Source organism: Tympanuchus pallidicinctus, unplaced genomic scaffold (assembly GCF_026119805.1).
Source record: "Tympanuchus pallidicinctus isolate F22 unplaced genomic scaffold, pur_lepc_1.0 scaffold26, whole genome shotgun sequence".
Classification (NCBI taxonomy): domain Eukaryota; kingdom Metazoa; phylum Chordata; class Aves; order Galliformes; family Phasianidae; genus Tympanuchus; species Tympanuchus pallidicinctus.
Window position 1 is genome coordinate 142,625 of NW_026294743.1, and position 26,885 is coordinate 169,509.

General features: G+C 42.6%; 1 protein-coding gene and 1 long non-coding RNA gene across 4 annotated transcripts; one reads left to right on the forward strand and one right to left on the reverse strand.

Annotated features, from left to right (window-relative positions):
• Nucleotides 1-10,757, forward strand: TMEM154 (transmembrane protein 154). The gene is made up of 6 exons (XM_052690205.1): nt 1-155; nt 4,732-5,058; nt 6,143-6,170; nt 6,925-7,010; nt 8,362-8,422; nt 10,553-10,757. Exons 1-6 carry the CDS (start codon nt 86-88, stop codon nt 10,566-10,568), a joined length of 588 nt encoding a protein of 195 aa, XP_052546165.1. The 5' UTR covers nt 1-85; the 3' UTR covers nt 10,569-10,757.
• Nucleotides 6,148-26,587, reverse strand: LOC128084304 (uncharacterized). 3 transcript variants are annotated; one of them, XR_008208452.1, is made up of 5 exons: nt 26,016-26,587; nt 25,695-25,776; nt 7,747-7,860; nt 7,305-7,390; nt 6,148-6,260 (listed from the first exon to the last, which is right to left on the reverse strand). It is a non-coding gene; the product is annotated as an uncharacterized LOC128084304 (long non-coding RNA). The 3 variants fall into 3 exon arrangements; XR_008208454.1 differs by lacking the exon at nt 25,695-25,776 and having other exon boundaries at nt 26,016-26,583; XR_008208453.1 differs by lacking the exons at nt 25,695-25,776; nt 26,016-26,587 and adding an exon at nt 24,208-24,318.
• Nucleotides 26,588-26,885: the final 298 nt, after the last annotated feature.

Consider the following 26,885-nt stretch of genomic DNA (forward strand, 5'->3'; position numbering starts at 1 on the left):
CACAACTCAGAGGCACCGGGGGCAGGAAACAGGAAATGTAAATGCTCTGCTGAAGCCTGCAGAGAGCCGCGCAGGCCGAGGCAGCATGCGGGTGCCTGGCTGGGTGCCTCTGCTCAGCACCTTGCTCCTGGTCCGGCAGGGCTCAGCCCAAGACGGTGAGTGGCCCCTGGCATGGGGACCCTGGGAACTGGATGGGTCTTGGGGGGTGACGGCTGGCAGCTTGTCTCGGGGAGAGGGGACCTGCGGGAGCTTGCTTGCTGCTGCCAGCAGCCGTGTGCCTCCTCTGCTTGCCTCGCTCCTTCCTGGCGGTGTCTTTTTATTGCACCTCCTCAGATGTAAGGCTGTGTGATGGAGATTTAATCCGAAATGTCAGGCTAGGTTTGTGGGAACTGCTGTCTCCAGTCTATCCCCTCTCCCCTTTTGGGTCTAATGTTAACCATTTCTTGTACCTTGCCAATCCCACACCCATACTGTTCACTGTATGCAATAGTAAAGCTGAAGACCAAGCTCAAGCTCTCCTTCCACTCAAAAGCCAGCTGCTGATTTCTGCAGCACTGATGATCCGAAACTCAAAAGAACCGCCAGTGCTGAGATCGATATTTGGCGGTCTGCCTTGCTGAGCGCTCAGGAGTACAGAGGAAAGGGAGGCTGAGTGCTGGGGGCTCCTGCAATGGGTGTGCAGCTCACAGCTTGAGGTGCAGGGCTGCTCTCTGGGGACAGCCTGCCCCCGATGGGGCCAAAGTACCTCCCGGTATCAAGCCAGCCGCTGCCTGATGCCTTGTTGTGGACTGGGAGTGTGTTAAAGCTGCGGGCAGGGAGAAATATGTGGATTGTGTTTTGGTTGTTCATTTTTTTTTTTTCCTGAAAGTCAGTACTATTCTAGGCTGTATAATCGGGCTGCAGGTTCCAGGCGTGCTGCAGATCTTATCGCGGTTAGCGATCGTGCTTAGCTATAAGAATGAAGTAAGAGTTGTTACAAAATGGTTTGGTCTTGCCCGCGTTAAAGGCAGCCCCGCCGTGCTGCAGGCATGTCAGGAAAATGTGCTGCAGGCTTTGCACGTGCCTCATGATCAAAGCATCCATGGGAAGAAAAATCCTATGAGGAACAGAGCAGAACAGAGGTCTCAACGAAGCAGAGAGGTAGGAGGAACAGACCCGGAGGGATCTGGGTTTCTATAGGGACTTATACAAGCCACAGCTGGGCTGGGTGAATTCTGCTGTGGCCGGCCCTCCCAAGACATCCTGTGCGGTCACCATTTTCTGCTCACAGATCAACAGAGCAGCAGCTTTCTGGAAGTTTTCCTCCTGACTCCTCCAGCCCCAGACATGGCTCAGAAGCTCTGGGATCCCTGCAGTCTCACCTGTGCTATCTGGAAAGCTCTTCCACAGCAGGCAATGAAAGCATGATTAGACCCTGCAGCACAGACAGATGGCAGCCTTATAAACTCTGTTCTCACACCGCATTGGAGCCTTGTAAAAGTCTTGCCTTCCTATTTGGACTGTGTTGCACAGACAGCTTTGTCCTGGCCACCCTGCAATTCCTGAGGGGTGATAGCACAGTGAGTATGCCCAGGTCCCAGTGCTGGCTTCATGCAGGGGGTCACGTATGTTAAATTTCAGTGAGTGACCCCTGGCTGTAATGTCTTGAGAGACTTCATGATTGCTGCTGAGCCCCTAGAGCTGTTGAATCATTAATTTCAGAGCTCTGCTGAGAGTAGGGAGCACTGAGTGGTACGCACCCATGTGTCTGGATGTGGCAAAGTTGCATGTCACTAGTGTGGAGCTGGAAGGGCATGAGATCAAACTGTAACTACAGGCACAGTTTGCTCTGGAAAAGCTGTAGCTTTCAAGGTGATGGATGAGGCTGCAAGCTCAGGGTATGGCTCTAAGCACAGGACCGAACACACAACACTGGCCATTAAAAGAACTTTTAGGTGCAGTGGGAGCACAGTTTTCTATTGCCTAGTTAGGAGCTCGAACACTGGCATCCTGCTCCAGGAACTTCCCAGACAGCACTTTCCAAGCACCCCTCTCTAATGGACTCTTGCCTGCAGCTGACAGAGCAGCTGCCTTGAGATACTCACAGTACCTTGCAGGGCCTGCAGCAGTGCCAGTAGCGACCTGCTGTAGCATGCAGTCTGGGCAGGCCCTGGGCATGGCAGGGAGCGGCTGCGCTCAGATCAGCACAGGACGAGGGGTGAGTCAGGCACAGCCAAGCCGCCACGCGCATGGCATGGAGCTGTGGGAGTGCATTGCCAGGAGGGGCAGAGGTTGGGAGTGGTGCTGCAAGTGGAAGGGATCCTTACTCTGCAGGGCCTCCTGGTCTCTGCTGGATTTGCCTCCCTCTCCCAAGTCTTCCTGCTGCTGTGTTTGTATAACTTACAGGAAAGTATGGAGAAACCAAAAATTCCCAAATTACTAAACTTGACTGTTAACTGACTCAGACCTGGTCCTTCCCAGCCCTCTTTCTTCTGCAAGTAGGAGCTGTAGTGTGGATTGGAAAACTCCCTTCAAAAATTGCAGCCCACAAGCTCGATGAGAGCCCAGCAGGCGGAACGGGCCCTTGCCAGCAGAACTCAATGTGCTGACTGTAAGCATTTTATTTCGCCTCTCATCCAGCCACAACCAGAAACCTGTCTGCCTGCCTGCTTCGTCGACAGCTCCTATCGCCATCTCCATGTGCCTCAACACAAACCTCAGGGGAAGAAATGCAGCCACAGCAGAAATGCTATTTGTTTGCGGAGCTGCTCAGGTCTTGGTACAAAAGCTGCTTGGGGCATTCAGCTCCCTTTGCATGCCCTGAAAGGCAGGTTCAGAAGCAAAGATATCACAGTATTCCCCCTGCTGGGGACCAGAGTGGCAGGCAAAAAGGTAGCATGGGATGTGCCACAGCTACAGGGGAACAAGGGAAATGAGAACACGATGCTTGCAGGAACCTTGTGCAATCAGCTGCCCTGATGCTGAAAGACAGTTAAATTGCTCGAAGAAAATGCCCTAGTAAGAGGAAATCTTGTCCAAAAAAAGAGACTGCATTTTTTCCCTGGAATGATGTAAAGTGAACAAAAATACGTGGTGACAAGGTCACTCCTTCCTGTGATTTGCCATTTTCTTCATCCAGAGACTAGAAAAGGTAATTCTATTTCATGCAGAGATAGATAGCTTGAAATCTGCTTTGCAGTTCAAATATAGGCAAATAAAAAGTAGTGGAAACATTGGAAATGTCTCTCTTGGAAATCAAACAGAGCATATGCTGCAGCTGAAAGCCTGGTGCTGCATTTAATGAGATGTGACTGTTTGCTTTTGCTTTAGAGTCACCTCATGCTTCAGACATTAAAAAAATCCATCTTAGCTCTACTAGTAAATGAAAAACAAACAATTTCCCCCACATCCTTTCCCCTCTGCGCTATTTTTAGCAAGAGGCTCATCCTTGTACATCTACCAGCCCAGGCAGCTGACAGGTGTCAAAGAGATGGCCACAGCAGAGAGAAAAATAGAGGTTGCAGGAATGTACCCAGCGGTGCGTCTGCCCTGCCGGCATCTCTCTGGCCACATGCACTGATGGAGGTAAACGTATGTGGTATAAATGGAGGAGCTGCAAACACTATGAACTACCTCTGGAGAGAAGTCAGATTGCTAAAAAGAGTAATGGAGAGACTCTCTTCTTCCTGTCTTCTGTAATGAGAGGATTAATGAGAGCCAGCAGATCACAGGAGCATGTGCATAAGGAGTCACTGCCTGCAGGGATACAGAGGCTGTGCTTCGCTCTCAGCTGTATAGGGAAGATTGCAGCAGGGAGGCTACTGACATCAAGCCTTTTGCCACCAAAGAGCTGACATTCACATTGTTGTGCTGCAGTGAAAGAGGTTGGTGGTCTTCATAGCAGACAAATGCCTTACTTAAGCATCACAAGTCATTTGATAAGTATTTACATTCTCTCCTAGTGTTAAGGAGAGGATGAAAGAATCAGATGCCTGCACGATAACTGGCATAAAGAGGCAGATAGATTGCTGCTGTCCCACTCAGAGCATTGCAGTCATTTGAAATTGGGCTTCCCAGCACATAGTCTCGGGGGATTCTCAGCTCCCTCTTGAGACAGACGAGGCATGTGAGAATGTTACAGAGTGGTGAAGCAAGAGGTAGCGCTCTTACCTCAGTTTTCCTCTCTTTCACAGAGTCCCTGGGAAGGACAGCATTCTGTCCTTCTGATTTCTCATTTGTAAAATGGAGATGATAACTGCTCATCTCTCAGGGCCATTATGAAGATTAATGTGTTTACCAAAGCGTTTTAAATGCTAAGTGCTTTCGGATCCAGTCCTGTGAGATTTGAAATGCCAGCAATGAGGAGCTAAAAACCTGAAGCTCTAGCTAACTCAAGTGGAAACTCTTATCTGCCCAGCACCCGAGAACAGCAGAGACAATCATGTCACTGCAGAGGTCATGCCGTTCCATCCTGCTTTGTGGCATAAATGCTGTGCCACGATGTCAACCTGTCAAAACCAGGGGGAACAAAAGTGTCCCTGAGCAAGCTGGCTGCAGAACCACATTGAGGTAGAAACTTGTAGCAGACTTGCCATCTAGTTTAGCATCCAAAGGCTGAGAATTCAGGTGCATGCACACATTCATTGATTATCTTTCTTAAGACTTGAATGAATAGCAAAGCTGCATGCTTTGAGTCATTGATAACGTTGATGAAACCCACAAAATGTTAACTTGTCCCCCTGTGTTTGGCAGGCTCTGAAAACGACGAGGATGGCTCAGGATACAGAACAGCAGCATTCCCCACTGCTACAGTGCCACCTCCTTCCTCTGTACCTCCCTTGTCCCCTACCCCTATGAGCAGCCCCCAGCCAGTGCTGGTTTCTGCAGGGCCCACCGAAGGCAGCCTGGAAATAGAAAGTACACCCAGCCCTGAACTGAGCGACACAAGCAGTAACGGGAGTCTAGAGACAGAAGAGCCATCTGTCCTAGTGTACGCTGTGCCCGCAGCGGTGCTGGCCCTGCTGGTCTTACTGGTCATCATTTTTATAATAGTCCATAACCGGAAAAAGTCTAAGCAAGGTAAACTTCTCTTCTTGGGCATTGGGAAGCTATCTTTACCACACACTTGACACTTAAAAAATTATTTCAAGCCTGAGGGTGCCCCATTTAAGATGCTTGTCTCTGTTTTTAGTTCCATGTCTCTTGTGCAGAAAAGGAGAGGCATGCAGCAGCCCCACATTGTGAGCTGTAGCTGTTTCTCAGCTCATGCCAGGTGACCATGGATGCACAGCGCCAAGCTGCAGCTCCTCACAATACGCACAGCAGAATGGGGCCACAGCTGTGCAACTTCATCTTTGTGCTCAACAACCACAAACAAGGTGGATCAAGCACTACTCCTGCCTTATACTGCCTGCAGGCCACAGCAAGGAAAACAGAGTTTCAGGAAGCCACCTTCAACAGAGAAATCAGCAGTTCTGGAGCATAAAGCAATAAAAAGCCATTCACATTGGCACTGTATTAATAAATGACCTTCTGAAGTAGTGGTACATGTGCCACGAAGGCAATTGATGAATTCATGAAGGTGACATTTGCCATGGCAATTTCAGCACACACTCACCCCTAGCAAACTCTCAGCTCCCAGACAGGTACCTTGTTGCCCTTTTCTAGTCTCCAGCATGACCACAGATCATCTTAAGATCTCCCACACAGTTCCCATTGCTTGGAGGTGGGATTTTGAGCACCGCTGAGGAAGGGGTGGACAGATCCATGGTCTTGGGGGGTTCTGCAGCAAGGGAGTAATACTAGCACTGGTGTTGGCATGCACAGGCCAAGTTTAAATATTAGTTGTTTTAAAATAGCATATAAGCATGCCTTGCTAGTGAACTGGGCTTCTGTGCACTCATATCCATCACCACGCTGATATCCACCCACTCTCAGCCAGGCAGGGCACATGATGAGCTTCATCAGTACGCCCAGGATTAAAAATGGGTTGCTGTGAAAACTGCAGGCAAGGAGGGTGGGTTGTTCTGTCTTTCTTCTGAAAGGGAAAGTTACACCCTTTGTAAACACATCTCACCAGAAACAATCCTGTTGAAGACTATCCTACAATACAGTGAATATACACAAACAAGGTAACTCAACACAAACTGTTCTTCTTTTCCAGATGAGCTGGGGAGTGAAAACGTGAAAAGGTAAAGTGTGTGCATATCACTTTTCCACCATTTAGTATAAGCTCTCTGTCGTTTGCCCCTGTTTTCAAGCTTATCTTCCCCACTCTTTGGCTGAGGTGGAAAAAAAAAAAACAAAAACAAAACACAGTTAATAACAGCACAGCTCTGACTCAAGTGATAACTTTTATCAAGCTCCATTTTGCTAATCAGTGCTAGAAGATACAAAACTGGATTAATGGAGAAAAAATTAATTTGCTTAAAATAATACTTGAACCATGCGACTCCAGGAACAATCAGTAAAAAGATGACTAAACAGAGACATTTAAATAAATGCTGAATTATGATAGCTATGATCTCTCCCTTTTAAGTCAATGTCACTGCTATTCAAGCTACAAAGCTCAATCACTAGAGCAGCAGCGATGATAAGACACTATGTATTACACAGATGAATGCATGTTTGCCACTTGGCCATTTGCAGGATGGAGAGGTTTGGGATACCTATGTCAACTCCCTGCTCCCAGGCACCCCATGCCACGCCATCTTGTCCCCAGACCATTCTTTGCACTGGTATCCCAATGAGCCCTGCCACACACAGCCCAGCTGTTGATGTCTGCTAGCTGTCATCACCTTCATACATTGTTCAGGTTGACCTCTTCCCAGGTCATTCACCTAGGATGGCATTCCAGAGTGCCTACATATGCCTGGAATGAGGCAGTCCTTATCAATTTGTTGATTTAAGCTTTTGTGTAATGCCTTTTTTCCCCTTCCTCTCAAGCCCTATTTTCGAAGAGGACACACCCTCTGTTATGGAGATAGAAATGGAAGAGCTCGATAAGTGGATGAATAGCATGAACAAAAATGGTACATGGTAACCTCTCTATTCCATCATTCCTCTCTTTTTAGCTGACATAAAACCCACGCACAGAAAAGCAATGGAAGGCACTGTATTCGTGTCACTGATTTCCCTAAAGAATTTTTAGTTGCGTTCTTGAATCTTCAACAGAAATAGCAGCACAAATGTCAGGGTAGGATTGTTCAGAGGAGTATTTTAGTTTGTGTGGGAGACTTTTAACATATGATATTCCCTCATAATTGTTTTGAATTTGCAGTAGGCATTTGTAAATACAAGTGCAAACAGAATTTATATTTTTAAACCCACATTTTAATGATAGATAGTAGTTTATTTGAACCACTTCATCCTTTCAGACTTCAGCTCCTACAGATCTGTGCTCCATACCATGCTGTTGTAGAAGTCGCAAGTATTTATTTGTAGCTCAGACCACTGCTTACTTAAAATTGCTGCAAACATCTTATGACTGCATCCCTCCACTCCTGGTGGGGTTTCTTGTACCACCCCCACCACATGAAGAGCAAGCTGCTCTTTGCTGCTGCTCCCCATCTTCTGCGCACTCTCCAGCAAATCTGCCAGCAATTGGTACTTTCTGTATCTCTCATTAGAAACACCTTCTACTCCCTCACAGCTAACACTTTCAAGTCAACTATCTGCATTAACAGATACCCACTAGCTAGAAAGTGCTAGAACCTGGATATTTCCTCATTCTTGGTCTCTTGCCTTATACACCAAAAGTCCACTTACCTGACCTCCTCACGCTGTTTTGCTTTTCAAGACACAGAACCCTTTGGAGCATGTCTTCGTGTTAGTACAGCACTCCAGCCACATGATGGGGTTTTGATCTTCTTAGTCTGTAACCTCCAGTAGAAAACACATTCTAAGAGACACTAGTAGAATAAAGGCAGTAAGCACAGCACTTGGAGAAGCAGTGCCGTAAAATAACTTTCAGTTCTCTGGACAGAAGGGATCAATTTTTATTTAAAAAAAAAAAAAAACTCCCTAAACCCCAAACGGAACTACAAAATATGGGTGCAGCCATCAGCAGTGGAGGATTAACAAATTGTCCCCCAAGCCTTACCTCATGGGAAACAGTCCTACTACGGAGAGACTTCGTGCATATGTACACAAAAAAACTCAAGTATTCCTAACAAACAAATTACCATAATGGCTATCAAAGGGAAAAGGGATTTAAAACATAACATTTACACTGCTTGGAACGTGGAGACTTTACATATAAAAGAGCACAGAAGAGCAGATTTATACACCAGAGTCACTGCACAAAGAAGTCAATGCAATTCTGAAATAAACATTGACTAACAGCGAATAGTACTAATCATCTTGGTTTCTATCCTTTTTCAGCTGATTGTGAATGTCTGCCTACTGTAAGAGAAGAAGAAAAAGAATCAGTGGCCAATCCAAGGTACTTAGAATTCATTATATTTCTTGAAGAAACACAGTCAATGCCAGTTATTCCAAAATAACCTCATTTCTCAACTGTATAATAAATAGACCAACTAGGAGGCACATTTAAATTTTAGAGTGTTTTATGCATGAGAACTTAGGCTCCAGCTCAAATGGTTTGATGCTTCTTGAGTTTTAAATCAGTGACCATCTATAAACCCCTAACTAACCCTGCAGCAGCAAACCTGTGTGGGACAGACGAGAAGATGGCACAGACACAGCTTACCTCACAGATCAGGCCATTGACACAGGTGCCTGAGGTGCCAACATCAGTACTCAGATCAGCTTACCTAATTTCTTCCCAAACAGTGTTAAGTTTTTTTGTTTGTTTGTTTTAAAATCACTGAGATTCAGTACAGGAAACTTCTCAGTGCCTGATGTAGCACAGTTGCCTAGGCATTAGTTTCCTTCCTCATGCAAGGTGCTTGGGAGTTTCTGTTAAGGCTCAAGTGTTTTGAGCTGTGATTTATATAAGACAACATTTTGAAAGCATCCAAGACAAAACATTGCATTAATGACATTTTGATGTTTCAGAATGCATGTTCTAAAACTACTTCACAGAGCAGGTGACTTTTTAAACGTAAAATTTTTAAGAACACAGCAATTAAGGGTTTATCTTAATTGACTACATTTCCTAAGCTCATCTTGCATGAAATTTTGGAACATGCTTCATTTCCAAGTAAAAAAAACAGTTCAGGTGGTACCGTTTTCTGGTTCCCATTCATTTCCTTGATTGAACGTTTGTAACCTACTCCAGGTAACTCCCTTCAGCAGGGAGTTGGACTAGATCATCTCTAGAGGTGTCTTCCAACAATACTGTTATTATTAGGAAAAAAAAAGGCTTACTCCTCCCTGACCAAATAATGCCCAAAAGTATGTGCAGATAAATACCTATTTTTGCATCTCTTGAACAAGGAAGGTGAAAGGCCACCAAGTAAATCAAAATAAAGCTATTATAATGCAAAAACTTACTTACGAGCATCAAAGCTGTGAAGTTGCACACCAGGGGCAAAGGGTTGTAGCCCTAACTCCCTTCAAGGTGGTGCTCAGCTGTTCCACACATAAACTCACTGAGTTACAAGTAACTCAATGTACAAAATGCATCTTGATACATTTTGTATAAACACTTCTTGCCTTGGAAGGCTAGTGCTAAAATCATGTCCAGGGTTTCCATACACACAGGAGGCAGGTAAAAGCTTGTGCACCTTACCCCCTTTGGTAGATAGGCACAACCCTGCTGAGTTAGATTAAGCAAAGCCTCTCTCACACACACTTTATTACATCCACAGGGCACTTTTTTTTTTTTTAAACCAAAAAGAAAAGGGAGAACTCATGAAATGAGGTTTGGGAGGAATCAAATCTGGACACGAGAAAATTCTCTCTTCCCAGGCTGTAGAACAATGTTGGTCCTTGGAAACAGTAAAGCTGCTTCTGCTAAGTTCTTTGCACTATCAGGCAAAGTAACATTAGGAATATCAATAATCACATGAAGGAAAAACTTAACTCACCCAACAGTTGATGAGGGTCTCTGGCTGTAGAACTCTCCTCAGGAAGCAGCCATCATCCAGGAGAAGTTTTCCCTTCAGACAGTAGCCCTTAAACAAGCCCAGGGAGGGGTGGACCCAGGGACACACAGGAAGCACAGGTCAATTGCTTGCACCTATGCATCCTGGGCCAGCCACTCCCTTCACCAGGTACTCCATTATCAGTTCAGGCTGGGACATAACAGATCTCCCTACATGAAGTTTAATAAAACATTAAAAAATAAAGCAGAATATTAAGATTGGGGCCCTTTAAGCAGAAGTTGTATTTTCTTGTTCCGGTGCATCTAAAACATTCTAGATCAAGTACCAAGGAGCAAACTAAGTAGGCAGAAAACAAAGTGAAAATTTAACAGTTCAAACATTAAAAATGAATAATCAAGACATAAAATCTCCCAGTCTAGGAAAACAAAGCTGATTTCTCAGCCCGTGCCTGGTGGCAAGATAGCCTCTAGCCAGCAGAAGCTGGATGAGCTCTTGCTCATATGCAAGAGAGAAGTGATCAAGCAGCATGATGCTAGTGTTTCTTCTCTTTCATGTACGCCCAGTGACGGTGAATCATGAAGCTGCACCAGCAGAGAACTCCTCAAAGGGAGCAGCACACAAGCCAACAGAGCCCAGATTGTGGACAAACTGGATTTAAACAACTCACCACAAAAGACTGGAGAAGCAAATGCTTCTGTTGTGTACTTCTACTTACGATCTTCAGAAGAGAAATATAATCAATTGGAAAAATAAAGGAACAGTGTGGCAGTAAGACTAAGAAGCTCACTTAATGCCCAAAGCAACAAGATTCAGCACTGGTCATGAAAAGCTTCCTTTACCTACTGAAGTTTTGTAGAAGCTGTCCTTGCTTCCATGCAGCTCTCCAGTTCTGCATAGCGCAACCAGTAAAAACACATACACTCCAAGTTGAGCAGGTTGTTTTACCTCTGGTTTGTTTTTTTTTTTTATACGTACATGAACAATACCCACAATTCTGGATTGCACTGGTTGAAGTGGGTTTGATTCAGGCTGCTGATGCTACATCCAAGCTACATTCGTCTCCCAATTTGCTTTTTGGTAACGGTGCATGGATTTGCACAGGAATTCTGCTAGCACAGGACAAGAGCAGGACTGACAAACAGCAGCCAAAGGATCCACCAGAAAGCAGCTTGAAGCCCAGCAAGTTTTGGTCTTCAAATTAAGACACTGTACACGTGAAAAAAAATGAGGTTCCCTGACAGTTAACTGCAGGTGAGCACCTTGCTAAGTCTCACCACCCAGCCCTCCACCCACGCTGTGCAGCTCATCACATCAGCCTGCTATAGACACACTCAGCTTGGAAACACTTCTTTTCATCAAAGTAGACTGGAAAACTGAACAATTCGTTACTAAACCAAACATTCGGTAGATTGTTCCTAACAATGGTCCAAGGTTTTCGGGTGCAATAAGATTTCAGCTTTGTATTTTTGAATATTGAACTTGGAACACCTGAAAGACATTGGCTTCTTAACATACCTGCTCTCCTTCCTTCAGTGACATTGGAAAGTCAGACTGCTAAGACGCCTTGGGTTTGGAAGATAAATACGGTATCACACCCATCAATTTTAGACAGCACGTCTTCCACAGATGTGATTTAAATACACAACACACATCTGACTGGATACTTGTTTATGCAAAGCTTCCATCTCACCATGCTTTAGATCCTGCCCTATCACATTCTACTTACATTGTATTTGAATGTTCTTCTCACTCAATAGATGTTTTATATCATCAGTTTCAATTTGCCTGCACATATTTCAGTAATATGTTTTCATACTACCTTGGTTTAAGGGACCAAGTCAGGAAAACCACCAGGCACCTGGGAGGAGAGTTAATGCTCACTAACAGCTCACAGAGGAGGGCTCAACTTTGTGAATAAGAAAGTGTCAACGCGTTTAAAGGTAACAATTACCCTGGTTTTATTCGCTACTGAATACCAGTTAACTAGTGATTTCCTTAAAGAGGAAATATTTCTTCACTGTGCCAAAATAATTTATTGCAAATACTGAATTTCATGAGTTATACTAAATTAGTATTCCCTATTTGGATGATCTGTAATTTAAAACAAAAAGAAAAAAACAAATGTTGTGAAAGAGTGTGAAACATTTTCTCTAATATTTCCACAAGTTCCTGACAGTGAAAAATCACTCCCTAGATATACCTAATTAAAATAATATAATCACAGGGGAAAGTGGAAGATTGAGATAATGGCAATCAAGAAGTGGAAGGGGATGTTTTCCAGAAGCAGCTTTGCTAGCAACTTCTTTCCAATAGGACAAAGATGCTATGCTAAGGCTTTCTGCTGTTTGTAAAGCAGTAACCAGAAGATGTCCAAAAGTTACCTTTCAGGACTTAGGGAAAAAAAAAAAATAAAAAAAATAAACGACTAATGTTTCTTTGAGACCATTGCTCTTCAATGGCTGTATAGTTCATAGGCACTGCTGCTATAGCATTTAACAACAGTAGACCCCATTTTTCCACTGTTAATTGTTTTTTAAATTTTGATTTCCAAAACAGACTCTTCTCCTTGAAGTGATATTGTATGACCTAACTATGCCATGACACAACCCTTCAGACAGTTCTAGCATGTTTACAACCATAAATAACACACTAGCTCTGCCTGTGACAGCATGACAGCATTTGAGAACAGACTGCTGTACCTACGTTTCGCTGTTGGTTTTAGATTAATACTAATCCTCAGTGGTCTTTTGGTCAAAAACATTTGAAATAATTTTCTTAGAGATTTACTTTGTCTTGAAAGATGCAAGTTCACAGAAGTGCTCCCTCCAGCTAAACCATGTTAATAAGCATTAATCCTTATTAAATACATAATTAGGCAATTTTTACATCAACCTCTAAAAATCAATTTTGCCCAGAACTAATTTCAAGGTGCCAGCTCTACAGTGATCCAGGTTATACTGCTTATCCTTCCTAAGAACAGGCGTGCCAAAATTTCTTCTCCTCTGGAACTTTCTAACCATTTCAAAAGACACAATAAGGGTCTGGACACTTTCCCAGCCAATTCTGGATGAGGTTATCTGAGTCCATTGCTTTCTTTTTGTTCTCCAAGATGCACATCTAAAAGTTGCTGAGTTGCTATTGAGAAGATAACACTTAAATTCTGCCTAGCATCAAATCCTGTCACTCCAAAGCAAAAGACACCAGGTGCTGAATAATTCGCATTGCAGTACAGTTATAGATGCATCTAACATGTTCCCTCAGTCTGTGCAAATTACATTTAGCACTGCTGTTTTCCCTGATCTTACATTTTCACCAAGTGTTTTGTTATCCTTTTCTTCTGATCTCACAACCTGCTTTAAACTGTCCAGAGGAATCTATCACACACCTCTAGGCTGCCCATCTCACCTAGCTGCTCTCTTCTTTCACCTTCATTTCTGTATGGACTTCTGCACTTGCCAAGGCCGCTGCCCAGCATTCAAGTTACAACCAATCATCCCTGCAGAGCCAAGTATCATAGCTGAAACAGCGTGGTTCACTGCCTTGATTCCTTTCCTCATTCTCATCCAGTATTCCCATCTCCTGATTACTGATTTGCCCATTGCACTTCAGTTCATTTATCGCCTTTCATCATTGAATCATTTGAGTTGGAATGAACCTTTCAAGGCCATATAGTCCAACTCCACTGCAATCACCAGGAACAGCTACATCAGGCTGCTCAGAGCCCTGCCCAACCTGACCATGAATGCCTTCAGGGTTAGGGCACGCACCACATCTCTGGATATAACCTGCCCCAGTGTCTCACCAAGCTTACTGTAAAAAAAAAAAAAAAAAAAAATCCCTCCTCTTCTAGTTAGAAACCATTTCCCCTTGTCCTACCACAACAGACCCCCCCCCCCAAGGTGTCTGTCCTCTTCTTTCTTAAAGCCCGCCTTCAGAAACACTAAAGCTGCAATCAAGACTTCCCAAGGGTATATTTCAGTAGAGTATCATAACAATGATCAGACAAATGACATCCCTCATTTAAAATCCCCCAGTAGCAAAAAGCATCTTCAGTATAGCCACAGACTCTTATAACCTGTATTTTAGGGCAGCGATTCCCCTTGTTTAGAAAGAAGGGGAAAGAGAGTTGGCTGCAGAGCCTGGGGTGCATTTCACACCTTGGGGATTACCACAAAGCTGCTGCTCCATCCGCAGGTCCTTGCCCCACTGTATCCCCATCAGTAGCACCACACTTGCCTCATACAATGGAGCCAGAAGGGGTTGAGGAGCTAGTTTGGGAAGGAGAGATGGGACAGCTGCCAGTTTCCTTGCACCCATATCACTATCAACATCAGGGGAAATGCATTCTGAGCATCTCTGCTTAAATTTAAGGAAGGGCTCTGGTGGTGCTTCCATATGAGTAAAAAAGAACAGCAGCAGCTCTGTTTGATGTGAGCAAAAAGCAGCACCAGCTGCTCCCCCACAGGCTGACGTACAACACAGGTCAGTCAGCTCATGTGACCACATAAGCAGTCACCAGTAGGGTATTTTGTACATCTGTGCTGCATATATAGCCTGCTTATGGGAAGCGTCTTTTTCTGCTAACAAGAGCTAAGTGCATACCTGAAATAAGGCACTGGCAAGAAGAAAGGTAATAGGCAAGCATTGCTTTGAGGGCAAATTACACTTCACCTGGAGCTGCACTTGTTTGCATCATCACAGCCACACAGCTAGAGGTTGGGGATCACATAAGTAGCACATGGTTACAGGATGCTTAGCCTTCTCCTACATGTCTTCATTTGGATATTTTAGATGTTTCAGACTGGGTCAGATACCATAGCAACTGGAATTGCACACTGGGACACCCAGAAGTTTCAGGAAGCTATTTGATATACACTAAGAGGATTTTCACCCAAGTGAGATTCCCCCTCCTCCCCCTCCATTCATCTTCCTTTTTTTTTTTTTTTTTTAAAAAAAAAGAGATTAGGTGTGACGTAGCATTCAAATATAAGGGAACAACAAAAATCCAGCTGTGGGTCTTGCTCAGATAACTTCAGTGAAAAGAGATGAAGAGCAGGATCAGAACATTGTTTATCTAGGTGCTGTTTCATGAGAAGGATCGTTTTCTCATGAGCAGTTACTTCTAAACGCAGAAGTTTCTGTGGTTTTCAGCTTCAGCAAAAACACAAAACTAAATGAAAATGGAAGTCACCTATTTTAGAAAGGTCTTTTGAAGCAGAAGTACTTCTCTGTATAGAACAGAGGCATCAAGTCCTGAAAAGGAGTAAAATATGTTAATTGAGTGAACTTTCCCACAAGTCAACTGAAGTTTTATTTATTCTCACTTCAATTCACAGGAGAGACTAATGTTTAAAACATACATTCCTTAAAATGAAGGGAAAAAAATCTGCTACAAAAATACCCACCCAGACACTATTGTTAAAAATACATAAACACTGAAAACTAAAACTAAGACTAGAGTTGGAGCCTACGTATTTAGATTTGGGAAGCGATACCCACAGTGAAGATGAGGATACCAAGGGGCTTTTTTCAGGCTGCTCCTCCACCACTACGAAGGCAGCGTTGTCTCTGCTTTAATTTTCTACACAAACAGAAAGGGTTGTATACATTTCTTTAACAGACTGGAGATGTTGAACATTTGCCTTACACTCTGCTGTGAAATCAATTGGACAAGTTTCATGTGTATACTTGGGATTCACTTTCTCTAATCTAGCTTCCATTCCCTTCCACAACCTGAAATATGGAGCAAATGGATTATTTTCCACTGATGTCACTGGGATTTGGAGAACAAGTCATCAAAACTAGCAAGTTTCTCCACAGTAGAAGCAGCAGTTCCGTTAATTATTTACTCAATTCTAAGTCAACCTACCTTCACACCTCCCACTTAATTTAAATTTAGTAGCTTGCCTTCACTGGCTTCCTGCACTCAAAAGAACTGAGCTATTTACTGAAGCACTCTTTGACAGAAACTCCAAATAGCAAACAAATCCTCACCATCTTAAATTCAGTAGCAAAGGCATGTGGGCAGTGTATGAGTTGCCAGCAGTAATTTATCCACATCACACCTCTTAGTCTACCATTATTCCTAACTTTCATCATTCACTGTATAGTCAGAGCGTAGTTATCAAGAGTAATCACAGAACCGTAGGGGTCAGAAGATGAGCTCCAGAGGGCATCAAGTTCAACCTCCAAACAAGCTTATTTACTTTCTGAACTGAAATAATTAAAATGTCTTTGTCCTGCTTGCATTTTGCTTTTGGAAAATTGCAATTAGCACTGCAGAACAGTGCTAATCTACTAAACTCTTTTAAGTGACTGCTTCTCAGAAGGGTAATATCCAAAACCCCCAATCACACATCCTATGCATGTGTATACATTTAAGCACGACACTAAAATAAACAAGCACTTGCTTCCACCAGCAGGTGGCTAGGAGGCTTGCTGTGAAACCTTCCTGTCACCAATAAAAGAGCATTTTCAGTTCCAGCTGGCTGGCAGGGACTCTCCTGGCAGTACCTTCCCCTACAGCACATCTCTGTATCACATTAAACACACCCAGGCCTGGTTCCAAGTGATGCTCTGACTGCCACCCCCAGGAGGGAATCCCCACCTGCAGTTGCACAAGTGATACTTCTTAAATCTGCTTCAGACTTTTTACCACAAAGCACGTTGCATGTCAAAGCATGACTCGTACGACGGAAGCAAGGCACATAGCCTTGGGTGGCTGCACACTGCAGCTCCCCTGCAATAAAGGGGAGCCCAACATTTTTGGAAAGCAGCATTTACCTCAGCCATCTGATCACTGCCCTCAGAGATAGCTCAGCACTGACTAGTGCTACAGAGCAATCCCAAGGTTTAATGCTTTACCCACAAAAGGCAAGGATGGAAAGGAGGGTCTGCAGAAGCTTTAGTCTGCTAACCTCACTAAAGGCCCTCACCCTGAGCTGGAATGGCGGCGACACATGGATGTGTGGACAGAGCATCCCTGGTTGCAGAACAGCAGCTGTCCCCCTACATTGAGAAAAGGAGTAACAGAGTAGAACCAACTAAGAAGGTTATGGAATAAGGAGCCTACAAACCCATAGGGAAAGCAATTTCTGTAGCTGTACATTACTTGGGTTCACAGAAGAAATTTTACAGGACACAGATAATGAAAGACTTCCCTGCTTTGATTTAAAGTTTAACATACTGCTAGCACTTCAGCAACTCAAAGATGATTCTTTTGCAGTTTTTAACATATTAACAAGCTCTGGAGGAAGGTTCCACAGTAACACAGTAGCATTAGTTAACTTGCCCAAGACCATATTCTAAAAAGCACAAACACTTGTTACCCCAGCTGAGGTACAGTGATGAGTTGAAAGCAAACACCGGCAGGAGGCTCAGATCAAGGCACTATGCTTGAACAGCACAGGAGCACAGGAGGAGCTAAGACCAGGGGAAGGACAGATTGAACAAAACATGAGATCAAGCCAGCTCCGTTACATTTACTTCATACAGATAGAATCTATTCTGTGAACACAGGGATAGTCACATGAGACTTCAGTTATTGTTTACAACTATACATGTTACAAAACACAATCCCTCAACTGCTTTCTCAATAAATAAAATTTGATCAACGACTAATAATTAGGCTTAACAGTCCCATGCACTAGACTTAGGAACTTGTTTGCAACACTTTATGCCAAAGCCTCCAGTGCATTAAAGAGGAAGTTTCTTATCTTCGATTTACAATTACCTGACAACAGATCATAGACAAGAGCAGAAGAATTGGAGTGGAAATATCTACTCATCCTCTGTTTACGCAGCTACTACAAAAAGCCATGCGATGGTTTTGGACTCTGTCGAACTACCATTCATCCCTACAGGAATCTTTCTGTTACTCCCATAAAAGTATAGACCCTTTTTAATCACAAAATGGTTCAGGGGTACATGGGCCATCATTCACAGCCTACAAAGATCTCAGCCACTGCCTTGCCACTGATGACCTATTAAATGACAGGAGAAATTTATGATATTGTTCTTTCTCTCTAAATAAACTTTCCTGTCACCTCAGCAATTCATCCCTCCCCTGTCATTAACTATCAGCTGGCAAAGTAAGCTAGAACTAAGTTGTTTTAGGAAATGCAGGCATATTATTCCCTCTAGTTCACCACCTCATTATCCTTGTCTTACCTTCGACCCTAAATTTATGGCTTTGTTCTTTCCTACCACATAACTCTGCCTTATTCATTTTACTGATATTTCTTTGCCCTCCTTAACATAACTCATTTGTCCTTGATTCTGCAGACGTGCCCTGCATGATCTCACTTCAGGCACCACTCAGCCCAGTGATTCTTCCAGCAATAAACATACAACCTTTCAGATAAATTAGCAAGTTTGCTTACAACGCTTTTATTTCATAAAGCACTTGTGCTTTAAACTTGACTATAAAGCAAAAGACCAAAATAACTAAAATAATTGTTTTTATTCTCTCATCTATGCTAAACTTCATCTATTCCATTACCACAAAATCATCTCAGTCCTCAACACCCAGTCTTCACGTCTTATAGACAAGGGTACCAACAGGGTACCTGCTGTTTTTCCTCAGCCTCACCTCCACCTACTACAGGTAGAAAAGCACAGTAGGTACCTATGCTGGGGACAACATATCTACCCAAAAATGTTAAACAAAGCATTTCCTCTATGAAGGCAGGCATGTCAAGCCTCCTCCATATGCAGGAGAGGACAACAGTCCCAGTTGGCATCCATATCCTGTTGCCTGCCAGAGCACCCAACTGAACCATCCTCTTGCTAGTAGATACTCCAGCTGCCTGCTTAGTTCACTGCTGTGATGCTACTCCACAAAAAGTCACAAAGGTCAACTCAGAGCTTTTTTTCCCTTCCAGTAATTTGCTAGCCTCCTGCAGCTCCAGGTTTTCCCAATAACCCACTACCAGCAGTTATTCCTCAGTTACCATGACACCCACTAATATGCAAAACTCAAGCCTAAGAACAGTAAACAGTCAAGCCACACAAGACCACGGACAAGTTGTCAAGCAGATAACGATGAAAAAAAGCATAGAGAGACTCTCTGATTAATGTAAATCAGCTTTACTTCATTCAAATCAGAATTACAAATCTCACTGTGACTCAGTAAGTAACTTCAAGGATCAGAGAACCTTACCTGCAATTCACAGTAATGTTTTGCTATAGATACCCTTTTGCTTACACAGAACCATTTCAAGCAGCACAAATAAGAGCGCAATTGATTCTGAATATATGCCTAAAGATACCCTTTCTTGCCTCCCGTTGCTATGCTACTCACAGTGAAACAACTTACCACACCTATTTTCAAAAAACTTCAGGCAACTAGCAGCAGTAACAGACAAATTAAAGCAACACTGCACTGTGACCATAGGTCACACTATGAAGCTGATCACCACAACGAAGCATTAGTGAGCTACCTGGTAAAATGCCTTTGCTCAGTGTTCTAGCCTTTTCTTTTTGGTTTCTCAGTCTCACTACAAACAGCCTGACTCCTACAAGCGTTGGGGACCTTTAAAGATAGTCCTGAAGCCCTTGTGCTGAACAAGATTCTGCTGAGAACAGACCCACAGAAGTAATCAGCACAGGGATGCAGCCAAGTCCCTGCTAGGCTCTTCATTAGACTAACACAAAAGCAGGTTTTCCAAAAAAAAAAAAAAAAAAAAAACCAACAAACCCAACATCAAGAAGGCAAAAAACACAATAACAACAAAAAAGCCCAAGAAAAACACCAACTGCAAAACAAAGAAATTTCTTCATAAACCTTTCTTGAATAGTTAAATGAAATCACCACTTCTGTTCCAACAGGCTGTCCTCAGAGCTGCCTCCAAGGCATCTGCTGTTTCCCTTAAAACCACACAAGGTCAGTGCAGAAAAGCTGCAGGTCTAATACAAACATCAGCAGACTTAAAATAATTTTACAGAGCCTAGTTAAGCTAAGACACTACCTTCCCCTAGAGACTCAGGCACCAGCACCACAGCCTTTTTTCCCCCGACAGGAGCCCTTAAGTAACCAGCCTTGCTTTATCTCAAAGCACAGAATATAGGGAACCAGAAGCAAAAAGCTGTGGCACTACTGCTTGAAGACTACAGCACAATACAACTATACTGCAGCAACATTTACCATACGTGAAAACTCAACACATTAATCCACTCCTAAAGCTGTATTGAAATGCTGCTGAGGCTGATACATACAAGGACTATCCGTGCAAGTGACTGCGATTTGGCCCTGGTGGAGGGCAATTGGAAGGTGAATAGATAAAGTTTCAGCACCTTTATAGCCAGACTAAAGACTATGTTTGTGGCTGTTGAGAACGCAGAAGTGTGAGGCTCCAAGTACTCAATGCTGCTATGTTTGGCAAGAATTTCTCCCTCAGTTTAACCTGAAATGCAGAAATCTTTGGTATTTCAGTTCCAGTTTCTCCTTACACAGAGGCTAGTAATACGCTAGTAATTATGGCCATTAGTAACGAAGTTTAAGTAATGAAATTCAAATTTTTGGGAGCTATTCTGGAACAGAATTTAGGGCTTCACTGGTGAAAACTCCTAGCACTAACTCTGCTACGCTTTTGCTAATAGAATTGTTAGATATACTTTTAATACTGCTTTCTGTATTAAACTGATAGACAAGGTAATCTATCTCAAGTAAAAAAAAAAAGATAATTAGGAAAAAAAACAAGTAGAAAAATGTCACTGAACATTGTTTTTGAAGTTCAGTATCTCAATGCTGCCCACGACAACTACCTATCACATGAAGAGCAAGACCTCTTACACTAGGTTTTACAGCTACAGAGCAATAACTCCTCCTCCTTGGTTCCTGCAATTATAATGAAGCGTCAGAGCTAATCTGACTACCAACTTCAGGTACTTAGCCACAAATTCCCACTTAATCTGTACATTTCAAACAGTATTTAAGCAACTGGATTTTAAGGAGAAACTATTTTTATTATATCACCTTAAACACAAAAATATTCATAGTCCTTCCCATGCATGCCAAAGTTGAGCTCAGCAGCCACACTGCTGAAATCATTTGTAATCCTCAGTGTGTTATTCGCTTGTATTGCCTGATTAATTATACTAAAAAGAGAAATAAGATGAAGTGGAATGCTTCAAGTTTCATTGATGTAGATAAACTTTCAAGGACAGATATCAGAAGCATACACAAACATGGAATATTTCTGAAACAAGTAAGTAACTCAGCAGGTTTCAGAAGATACTCAGCGACTTTCCCAAAAGCATAACAAAGAACCATCTCTATCTACATATGGAATATGTGCTCTGAAATAGAAGTGGAGGTGAAAATAAAACTCAGATCCAAATTACACAGAACAGATTTGAATGTGATGGCACAAACCTCTCCCACGCTCAAGAGGCTCAGCCTGAATACCAAGTGCACGTAGCAGTCAGCAGTGCTTAAAACCCAAGTGATCAGCGGGAGACAATGAACCAAGTTTGAGTTAAAGTCCAGAAATACATGGCCTCTCATCTTAGCATTAGATCAAGTCATGTCCAGCTTTACAGCAGTAGCAAAACAACTAAGCTTCCTATGACACCACAAGAAATATTTGATTGCCATTTAAATGGATGAAGTCCTAGCCATATCAAGGTAAATACGACTACTACCAACTGTTTAGGAGCCCCTATCCCTGCTTTAACAACAGTTTAACAGAAATGTCTGACTGAAACAATTGAGAAAGTATGCAATACAACCTGTCTGCACACTAGATGCAACACTAGGCTGGACATGGTACATTCCTGCTTCCTTGGCCACTCATTCCCAGCATTGTCACAATTACATGCAGAGAAGTGCTGCAGGAGAACAGCTGTGGTCAGCTGGCTGGGCTTAAAAACAAACCTCCTGAAAAGGGTTTGTTACTGTTCCAGCTCTTACTAAGAGAAGTGTCATACAGGGGGTAGCAGGTGACACCACAGCTCCCAAAGCCAGTGTGCTGCCACCCTGGTGATCCATCTTCAGCAATGGCATGGGGCAAAGCCCAGCCTGCATTTCTGAAACCACTGCCCAGCCAACAGGAAACACTAGGGAAAACCTAACTGATCTAAATAGACCCCAGAACCCAAGATATCAATGATCTTCTTTAACCACTTTTCAATTCCCAATTGAAAAGTCAAACCCCAGTATAACACTACAATGCAATGGAAAGCACAGCAGCAACCTCAGTGCAACAACCATAGACACAGAAACAGTAGATAAAAAAAAATCCACTGACCTTTAGAAGGCCTCAGGTACACAACAAACTCCAACAACACACCTTTACCTTCATTGTCAACGCTTAAATGAGGTCTGGGAAAGGGTGGATCCCAGTTCCACCTCTTCTGGTCATTGTATACACCTGAGCTCCCCTGAGTCAGCCCTGCTTTCCCACCAGGTGCTCCATCAGTGGTTCAGGCCATGGCTTAGCATTTCTGCTACACCTATTGACTGTTTTTTACCCTTTCAGAACAGTTCTCTAGGAAGATCAGAGCAAATGACAGCTTTTTTTTATTGGCAGGAGAAATAACAAATCCTCAGAAGGCTATACTCTGTCTAGCAGTAGCCCTAGGTTTTTACATGCAGCATCACAAACGCCAGATCAAGGGGTTGTCCATGCTGCAAGTCAAGCTCTCCACAAAGGGAGCAATGCAAAGGTGCACCTGGCTGCAGGTTGAGCTCAAGCATGCTGCCTTTTTTCCTTGAAGTTTCATTCCCCTCCACAAATAATAATAATAATAATCTGCTGCTAAATCAGGCACAGGTGCAGTGCCAACAGTTCCTGAAACTGGTATGAACTCTTAGTTCTATCAACTGTTTTCAGCTTTGCATCATTTAGGTATGCTCCAGGGAGGCCTAATAAGCATAGTGCTGAACACGTCTGCAAAGTCTGAGAACAGCTTCACTCATGGCTCCTAGCACTGTTAATATTCATGCAGCTGATGTAGCATTTGAACTCTAGTCATCTTTTGTACAAATAATGTGGGTCTTGCGGTTTCCTGCTGAATTAGAGCAAGTTTTATTGTATGGTAGCCCTCTGAGTAGCACTGAGTATGATAATTAAGGAGGCTTTCTGGCTGAGGGATTTTTGTCTGTTTAGTTGTTTCCTGGCACTGCTTCTGTAAGGGGTAATTCCTGCAAAATAACATGTGTAGTCTCACTGCATTGCTTAATGAAAACAGCAAAGAAGCTGACCTCACCAGAGCTGCAGAAGACACATTATGTTAACTGTTTTTTTTTTTTTTTTTTCCTTTCTTCCAAGCTTATTACAAAGTTCAAGCCCACCATAATAGCTGAACTACAATTAATATTTGACTCACAAGTGCTAGAAGGCAATTCTTCCTAATTCCCTCTAACAATTACATAAATCTGAATGACAGGCTATTTAATCTCAGTAATGGTTAACAGTCTCTGATTACAACAGTTAATTTTACCCAAAGGAATAGCAACTACTAGTCAAGAAAGCTGTGGTAAAACCTTGCTAATGAGAAACACATTTAAAGATAGCGTGGCTAGAAGATTTCTATAAACCAGTTCATTTTTCCCTGATGAGTGTATTTTACTTCTATCATGATGAGACCGGTAAGAAAACCCAAGTACATGTAAACCCTGAAAATTTCTCAAAACTGCTTTGGAATATCCTGGGTCTCTTTCAAGTAACAGGGACTACTCCTCACTTCGACAAGCAACCGTTTTCACAACAGCTTCTTTAATTAAAACTTTTAAAGCACTCTATGTTGTAAGATATATCCTGTACAGAACAAAAGCACTGTCTCTGAAAGTGACGGTGACCTACAAAATTAGAGTCCTCTTAGGGAGCCTACTTCACTCTTACAGTACTGGTAGATGTTATGTCACCAGCCTACAGCAGCAGTACAGCATAAAGAAAGACCCTGCCCACAACAGTCAGTCTGGTTCCTGAGATAACATCTGTTTGTTCTGGATTTGAAAAGAAAGGTAGGGAATTTGCAGTATGATGCTAGGCTCTCAGATACAAATGCTTTCAATGTTTAGTGCTCCTGTGCACTGAATCTCTCTATTTCTCACCACTTTTAGACTTACAACGACATAGACTTATGCATAGCCAACAGATATACAGATACATAGTTGACAAGCCAACAGTAAAGTCAAGCTGGTCTTTAGAGAGCGTATAGCTGGAAAGACTATTACATTACAAAAGAATAAACAGAAAAGAATAGAAAAGCTTACCTGCATCCCAAGCTCACAGAAAAAGACTCCCAGAGGAATGATCCCCAGAGAGAGATCCTTCCTCAGTGGCAGTCAGCCCTTAAGTGGGGTGTAGGACAAGTGCACCCAGGCTCTATCCCTTCCAGTCACTCAGCTGAATTGCCTTCACCTGTGCTCCCATGGCTGACTATTGCTTGCCTCAGGTGATCAATTAGAGGTTCAGGCCGTGATTCAACAGCTCTCATACAGCTTATCCAATGAGAAAACACATTTTCTACAGGATGACAGGCAGTGTAGCGCTATGCTTCAAACCCGCAATGCAGTATTTATTTTTTATCATATAGTTTAATATTTTCCTTTTAAATCATTGCTCATTTATTGGCAAATTATCCCAAAGAGCACTGTCAACTGTTAAACTTTCCTATCTTTCTATTGCTCCTGGGGGCCAGAATAGCTGAGATCAAAGCTGAAACTAACCAAGAAATGGTAGAAGCATGTCTGTCAAACCACAATTATTATTTAGGATTGCACTGCTAAGAATTGGCAATGTCACTCTTTTTTCACAAGGCTTGCTGAATCTATATAGCTTTTACATTGTATTGTACAAATCCATGTAAGAGCAACATCTTGACTTCTTAGTGCACAGTTAGATTTCATAAAATTTGTTCTTTTTTTTTCTCTTAGTCTCTCACACTTCTGCTGCATTGCTGCGAAATTGAGTTAAATTAAAATCTGCTTACTCCAGAGTGCACCTACAGAAACTTGATTATATTTTACTCAGTCACAGGAAGTTTTGATTTGCTTAGATACAGGAAATTAAGAACACACTGTCAAGTAAAAGAACAACACAGGGAACAAGCTATTAACCAAAAAGTATGCTAATTAATTGAAATATAGTTCTAGGCTTAGATTCATTTGGCAGTAACGTTGATTGTAAAATGTAATCCTAGAAAAGCCCAGAGCCTAGATTTTGATGAGATGCTGTTACCACTCTGTGGTAGTGCTGATAGCCTAATTCAAATAAAGTGAAAGCTGTCTCTCTCTTAGGTAAGCTTTGGGAAAGTGCCTTTACCTCTTTTCCACTGACTTCATTAGGTTGGAGGATAAGGTGCTGATTGCCTAAAACATCAGTGTGCTGTTTTATGGCCATATAATTGAAATCCAAAGTAGAAACTTTAATTGATCAGAATATTGTGTTGCCTTTTGCAGTCAGTGCTTGGTTCTCCTACTTAACAGAATATAGAAGTCTTTTTCTTCCTACAGTTGTCTTTTTCATGTTTGTGCAAAGATTTTTTTTTTTCTTTTTTTTTTCTTTTTTTTTCAGGAGCAGATGTACAGAATAACGGTTCTGTAACACATACTTTTAGTGAGAAAATGTTGATAGCCAAAGTAATGTGACTGATCAAAATGTTAATTACATTGGAGAGCAGGACAGTGTCAGAAGTAAAAATAAAGTGTAAGCATTCAAATGTAAGTCAAAACACAAATCTTAAAGTTTGGGGAGCTACCTCTGGTGATGGAGACAAGAAATGAAGTTTGTGACAATTCTGGCTCTGCTACGGCTTCAGAGTATTCAACACTAAGATCGATCTGTAACAGAAAATATTATTCTTCCTGAAAATAAGTTTCCACTGAAGTTTCCAATGAAGTGCTGTTTAACGGTATCATAAATCATTTAAATATTACAACGGTGATTCATTAGGATGTGCTCCCACCAAACCTGCTTTGCTTAGCAGGACAGTTAAACTACCACAGCTAAATATAGATTATAAAGAAAAGGTGCTAACACTTTCAAGTACGTACTTAGACAAACACTATAAATAGCCTACCATGTTGTCAGCTAGTACGTGACAGAGGCATGGAATGGATGCTCTCCCACGGGAATTTTCTGTGCTCCCTCTGTGGCTTTTCTGGGAGCAGCTGCTCTTAGGGAGATATCTGAATGTTCTTTTTATTGTTACTAATTTCAGACCCAGTAGCAGCAAGAAAAGGCTTGCTAGCAGTGAGAAACTGAGCAGGCTGCTCAGTACAGTTTTGCGAGTGTGCTGATCTGCAGCGTCATTGGGTGTGTCAGCAGTAGGGATGGAGTTACATCCAGGTTTCACACTGGAGAGCTGAACCTGCAATGTTATATAGCTCAAGTTAAACCGAAGCTCTGTTATAAACATTTCACAAACTTTGGGTGTTTTTCTCTAATGGGCTTTCAAACAGTTTGACGTGCATAGCACAACAGTGAAGAAAGACCCCAGCAACACTCCTGTACTACAAGCCAACCAAAATATCAATACATAGCACACTTATGCCAGATGAGTTTTTCTGGAGTTATACTTGCATGGGGCTCTGGCCTGACATGCAGAAACAATTAATCCTATCATGAAAACTAGTGTATTTATATAGGCAGTCCTCAGCTAGCCTTTTCACTGATCTCATCTTTCTTTTATTTTGTGGGTTATTCCTGTCATTTACAACAGAAGAAGTGGATATGGAGAAAGAAAATGAAGGGAGGAAAAAAAGAGGTCTTACACTTTATCAGTTCAGAGAGTATCCAAAATGAGGCCATCTTCTGAGTCAGGATAAGAATTCACAAACCCTCTCTAAATACAACAGTACTGCTAGTCTATGATATTAAAGTTATGAAGTATATAAACAGATGTCTGCATCAAAGGATGGTGTTGTCACCAAGACCTTTGGTTTGAGAC